The 6,977-nt window shown below is 39.9% G+C and overlaps 1 protein-coding gene across 1 annotated transcript in view; it reads right to left on the bottom strand.

Moving 5' to 3' along the window:
• Positions 1-6,977, bottom strand: part of dock2 (dedicator of cytokinesis 2) — a 92,639-nt gene that overhangs the window by 62,230 nt on the left and 23,432 nt on the right. Inside the window, exon 24 of the mRNA XM_005723194.1 lies at positions 5,360-5,466. Within this exon, the coding sequence (XP_005723251.1) occupies positions 5,360-5,466 (107 nt within the window). The remainder of the gene's footprint in view (positions 1-5,359; positions 5,467-6,977) is intronic.

The raw sequence follows: 6,977 nt of genomic DNA, 5'->3' as shown, positions 1-6,977 counted from the left end.
AAGAGAAGAGAAGAGAAGAGAAGAGAAGAGAAGAGAAGAGAAGAGAAGAGAAGAGAAGAGAAGAGAAGAGAAGAGAAGAGAAGAGAAGAGAAATGCTGCAAACAAACACTTCATCTCATAAGAAGCAGAACTGAGAACAGTGCTTAGAGACAGCCTGACGGGACAGCAATATGACTATTATGTTTTTTTAATGTTAGCATGTCTTAATATATCTATGTAACTACAGATAAAGCATATGGAATCATTGGGGATTACTGGACCACCAAGCAAACGGTTTAAAAAAATCAGTGTACTCACACACCTTAAGCTGCTGTAAGCCTGTGAAATTTAAACATTTAAGCTCAAACAGCTGTTTTGATAATGAAAGAAACGCAGCTTTTTCTGGTGCATTCAAACACCGGCTCACTTGCAGGTTAATCCTGTTACGTATATCTTATATAATCTTTTCACTACTGCTTTTAAATAAGACAGAGTTGTAGCCAGATCCTTCTTGGTCCCTTGACAACTTTGTCACTCAAACCTCTCTTAGAAACCAGAAGTATGAAACCAGCTATAACTGAGGCCTAATGTGACCTGTCCTTAATGCTGATTGACAGAGAGTGTAGGAACAACTGAGATCACTCAGCACTGATTAAACCCTGACGATAATAACTGTACAGTACATCAGTCTTCCATATTCATCAAGCTCTGACATGCATCCGTTAAGTAATCACAGCAGGAGAAATATAGACACGGGTGTGAACATTGCCAACAATACTGTATAATGCATGGCAGTATAATACAAGCAATTTATGTAATGAGATTCATGCCATTTGTAGAGATTGATACATTAAAATTAAAGAATGTATCATTTTAGGCACCATAGCACAGACAGCTTTCTGAGTTTTGCACTATGGGTTATTTTTACACCCAGCTGTAACTGTTCTTCGCAGATGGCCATTACACTCAAATATATGGGCTTAATTTAATCTGTTTAATATATACTACAATATGAATGACATAACTTGTTTCAAGCTGTGCAGACAGAAGATGGAGAAAGCTGGAGAAATGAAGGTTTGGCTGAGAAAAAACGTGAAGGTTAGTGGACGGAATAAAGGACTTTGACCAGCTTTGGGAAATGAGTGGGCAAACAAAATGACAGACTCATCCCCCTGTCCCTCTGCTCTTTGCTCTCCCTGATCTCTCATTGTTTTTTTTTTCCTTTATCAGTGCTGATGCTCTCAATCTGTCACAGCAATTGCCTCATGGCATAATAATTTGACTAAATTGAGCCATAATGCGCCTTGTAAATTTAATTTTGTCTCAAAACCAGATTAACCCATATGACAGGATGCACATGCGCGTCTGCCAGCACGGGTATGTGCGCATTGTGCATGTTTGTGTGTGGATACACTATGTGCTTGCCAAGACCCTTAATCCCAGGAGCGTATGCTGAATAAATCAGAGGAGTATTTCTGAGTGGGAGAAAAAAATCCCTATCCCTTCAAACACTGCCCATAGATTCAAAGAGTTAAGCACACATGGACAGACAACATCAGCAAGTTGAGCACAATCGCACAACTAGATCTACACACAAGTATGCGTGTTCATTTACAACCAGGACTGGAGAAAAACTAATACATGTGACCATCTGACTGGTCTTCATCATAAATAATGCACTCTGCTGGATGCTTTACTTCTGCATTTAGCAGAATAAGTGCAGAATACAAAAACAGTGCATAAAAGTATCGTAAGTATTTCAGTATGGTAGTTAAAAACTACTAGACTTAGAGCAAAAAGTAATGAAATGTTTGATCAATTGTTTCTCTGTTATAACAATGATTCTTCTACTTGTGTAAAGCTTGTGTTTTTTCCATGAAGTGCTCCCACGTTTGTAAGAAGAATCCATTTGTGGGTTGAACAGCAGAGTAGAGTATGTAGGTTGTGCCAATGATAAACTTGCCAAATCTTCCTTGCCAATGCCAAACAGCTTATTCTGTGACCAACACAAGCGCATTGGCTGACTTGCGACAGATGAAGAATGGGATACCATCCCACTGCAGTGTGCACTGGTGACCAGCATGATGGAGAGGTGCCAGGCTGTTGTTACCATCTATGCTTCTTCCAAGTGCTATTGGGGTCCCCCTTTTGTTAAATGAATAAACTGTTACATTTTCAATATTGTTTCTTCAGACTTCAATCATCCGACTGAATAAACAACACCAAACAAGAGTCCTGTCTGGTGGGTCTGCTGCTCAACCCACAAATGCATTTTTCTTACCAGTGTGGGACCATTTAAGGGAAAATAAACAACAGTATAAGACTTATTACCAAGAAACATTTTACAGCAAATAAATAATTGACCAAACACAAATTTCCTTTCTTTTTGTGTTAAATTTAAAGCATACTTGCATTCCAGATTTTTTTTTTTATAAAAAAAATAATAATAATAAAAAATAAACCTCATCAGACTGGTCATTTCCACTAAGTGTCAAACATGAACAAGAACTGATCTCCTGTCACATTCATACACTCACACACCCACCATCCTTTCCCATCATCTGACCACTCTTACACTGAAGTGGTGTCAGCAGTGTGACATTTTTCCCTGGAGAGTGAGGTAGGTAGGTTTGCTCAGACAGTTGGGATTATTAAATATGTATTGCAGCATAGTGATAGGACACCACAGGCCATTAGGTATTATAAATATATAATTCAGCTCAGCTACATATTTCAGCGCCCTGGATAAATGGCACACTAGCATACAAGCCTCCTTATTAGCATCCCAATGCTAAAATGCATCTCAATTAGACTGAGTGTCAGGTCTCATTTGGTGAGGCAGGGATCGAGATGGAAAGGGCCAGTGTATAAATGACAGAATAAATGAAAGCGTTGTGCCAAAATATGGAGGAAAAGAAAGCAGCAGAGGAAAAAGGTATCACTGACCAACAGTTTGCAGATTTGCTGATATATTGATTGTGAGCTGGGCTTAAACTTTAATCATTTCTGGACTGTTTAATAGCAACGCGAGTGAAGTTACTGGTCTCACTAACTCTTTTTTTCATTTTTATACTCTCCTAATCCCATTTTTTTCTCCTCTTGACACTACCATTCAACGGTGCGCTTAACTCTTTTTTTCCAACAAGCCATATCTCCTCCCTATTCCTCTGTCATCCATCTTTACCATTCTTTAGCTATCCTTCTCTGCCTGACCATCCTTTAGCAATAATCATGTCACCCTCTATCCTTTCTTTCTAGTCAGCTTGTTAAATGCTCCTTTTTCTGCCCTGCTCCTTGAAAAATCTCTTCCTCAACCTTTCCTTTTAACTAGCCTCTCCACTGCCTCTGCCTAGGTCCATTTCAACGTCGTCCAGCTAAACAGACATTTGCAGTTTAGAAAACATGGCAGTAATTAGAGAACTTTGTACTGCACAATCGACAGTATTTTGTCCCTCAAAAAGTTAGCTCTTTTTCTCTGTATCACACTTTCTGTTTTCCTCCCCATCATGCCCCTACACTGCCTTTGCTTTCACTTTGATCGCTTGTGTGACTCTGAGCATGTTGACAGCAAGCCAGAGGGCCAAACCTGTCACATCATCCCCTGTGGAATCAATCATCTAACCCAGGATCAATACCAAAGAACCATATCCTCAACTGAATACCGACTCAGCTGACAGCAACGGACTATTCAAAAACAACATTCAAAGCAGTCCACACAACCACTTAGCATACACCACTGCACAAACACAGATTCGCAAACACACTCACGCTCAGACACAGTCTCAGCTACTCTGAAACCAATGCATACAAATATATTTGCAGGTTGTGTATGAGAATGCTTCAGAGATGCTTCACAGGGAGCAATGTTCGTGATTCAAATACGTCTTTCCCAGCATGTCATCTAGCTTTTCTCAGTGTCACTAAGACTGATATCAGTTTCAAACTCACTCACTCACTGTCTGCCTCCAATTAATCAGTTTTTACTGCAGAGGTCTGATTATGGACCCATTTATTGAGTCTATATTATACAGCAGCACAACATAGGATCACTCTATCAATCATCGAGCAGACCTCTGTAGGGGAATTTACCACTTATCAGCCCACTACAAGCGAATTAGACAGACATAATAGGGCTGAGCAGAGGCAGGGGGTTGAATGAGGCTAGTGCACAGTATGCGATCATCGATGTGTGGTACACTTTAAAGGAACAATACTGATAAAATGATGTGTCCCCGGTAGCCATTTAAAATCTGGTGAAAATCATTTACGAATAGAGAAGGAATTGGGTAAAAAGTGACACATTAATGACAGAGTTCTGGAAGGGCTTCCAGTTTTATCAGCTACAAACGTACAATATCACTTTTCCTTTAGCAGACAGCTGACATCGCCCGTGACATTAATATGTCTAGGACTCATCTTTCTCTCTATTCAGCACCAACACCTAGTGAGCTGTGAACAGTCAACTCATTTCACTTTGCAATATAGCTTTTGGACATGGGATGTTCATTGGAATGTCAAAACCAAAATCCCCTCACATCGCACACCAGCCTCAAGATATTTTAATCTCTGTGAGACTGACTTGAAGTGACCTTTACCATCAGTGTATAAATACAAAAATCGGTGCCACTTGTGCTGATTGTAATAAGATGGTATCTGACTCGTGTCCATTGCGCTGATTGCAATGTTAGTGTAGGTGAGCTTAGCAGGACTAAAATCATATGTTATAATATCAGCATCAAACAGCTACGTCGTTTCTTTGATCTCAACAGAAAATAGGCCACACAGAGAAGACTACCTGACAAGCTAAACACAAAAATAAATCCTAACTAAGGCAGCTGACGATTTTAAGTTAGGCTTATTCTTTCATTTTGAAATCTATTGACAAAGAAATTCATAAGAGAATCGGGCGACTATGAAAAATTCCTGAAACTGTCAGTTTGATGTAACTAAAAAAAGGCTTCATCAGAACATGCGTCTTTATTGCAGTAAACCGAATAAATGCTCACAAACCCATTATGTCCTTTACCGTTTGGCTAATGCTTTTAATCTAAGTGCTTTACTGGATTGTCCCACAGGAAATGGAACATTACCCTTTCTGTATTACTGTGATCAAACCTTTAGTGCAAAGAGCACCCTCACTGGCCATAAAGTACAGTAGAAGCAGTCTGGTACAGTTGCTGAGCTAGAATTACTTACTGTAGCATAGACCTTTTAACTTGATCACTACTGTTAAGTAAGAAGCAACGAATGCTTTATAGGATTTTGAAGGATTTCACTCAGAATGTATATGTGTATTTGTGATTCGCTCTTTACACAGCATGAAGTCTGCTGTTTGTTAGTAACTCAGTGCTGAAAACTGTTAATGGAAAAAATGATGCACCTTGTCTCTGGAAGAGCTGGCTGCTGACAATTTCAGTCATAGAGGCCACCTTCTGTTTCTGGAGTTTCTCAGGAGGAATGCAGGAGTAAAAGTCATGCAGCAACTGACTGCAGAGAGAAAATGACACAGAGGAAAATGAATAATCATAAAAGATTATCACATGGGGAACAGCAACTGGACACACAAAATATTCAGAAATTATATTTTTACACATTTTATACATCTCACCAAGCATTACTAATTCACACAATGTAACTGCTTCAAAGATCAAAAGCAAAACCATCCCTGGTTTAGACACATCACCTTTAACATATAAAATATGCAACCACTAGAAGCAGCAGTTGTATCACAGGGAAGAGCAGTGTATGCCGCATGGAAAACAAATGAGCTAAAGTCTGCACACATCTTAATGAAGACATGGGTTTGACTTATCCTCTGCCCCAAATTCAATTTTGGAATAATTAAATGGGCTGGTTGCAAGCCCTGACGCCACTTAGAAAGATTGAACGCTCAGAACATGGCAAACCCTCGGTCTCAATTTTTTGTCTGTATCTCACTTTGTCTCTGTCTCCTTGAATTATGCCACACAGGCTGCTGCAGCACTTTCAATAATGGCATAAAAGAAGAAAATGCAAACCTTCTGCTACCAAACTAAACATAACACAAAGGTCTGTGTGACTTTTGATGTCCCCCAAGCTGGCACAGGAGCAGGCTCGAGTACAGAGGATCAGTGAAGTCCACTAATCATCTGGGCTGAGTCTAATTAAAATCCAAAATGTCACTACATACTCTGTGGAGATGCTGCAGATACCCTGAGTAACAAAACACATCCTTAGCAGACAATGTCTTCACTAGTACCACTGCACAGATCACACTACAGGTGCGTTTACAAGGTGTAGAAATGTAACTATACAGGACACGATACAAAGCTTTGATGTCCACCTCGAGCAGCGTAATTGTAATTCACATGGCCTGTTTGTGGAAACTCTGCTCGAGGCGATCCTGATCAGGAATGCAAAGGGGACTTTACTTTCAAGTTCAGATGGCTGCGATATGTTTGTGGATATGTGTGTAAAGAATTGCACAAGACAGAATATAAAGGGTGAGTGAAGGGGTTTGGGATTGGGAGATAAAAAAAGGAAATGAATGACAAAAGACAGAGTATGATAATATATGCCCTGACTTTTAACTCTGCCTCAACACTCATCTTCGTGTGTGAGGCAGGTGTTTAAGGTAGCACCTCTGTGACACTGTGTTGACATCGAGCCACTAGAGGGACTGAACTGGCAGATGCAGACAGTCCACGAGCTCAGACACGGACATACAAAACCCCACAGGTCACAGAAAGGTGAAAAGACAATATATGAGGATGGGAAGGTTTAAAAACTGAATGTGGCAAGACAAGAAAACATACTAACTGGTGAAGTATGCACACTGATTGTATGTTTCAGTTGGGTCAAGGAAAGGTTATGCCAGTCTTTCTAAGTCATTTTGTTCTTCAGGACTCTGAGAATAAAAGAGAAGGGGTTCAAATGGCTTTTGTTTGATGGTTCTGCTAAAATTGTCATTTCACTCAGGGGCACATAGAGGAGAAGCAGAGTGTGTTGGAGTGTTTGTC

Source organism: Pundamilia nyererei, unplaced genomic scaffold (assembly GCF_000239375.1).
Source record: "Pundamilia nyererei isolate P.nyererei 1_Seehausen unplaced genomic scaffold, PunNye1.0 scaffold00008, whole genome shotgun sequence".
In the NCBI taxonomy this organism is placed as follows: domain Eukaryota; kingdom Metazoa; phylum Chordata; class Actinopteri; order Cichliformes; family Cichlidae; genus Pundamilia; species Pundamilia nyererei.
This window is presented reverse-complemented; position numbering and strand designations above follow the sequence as displayed.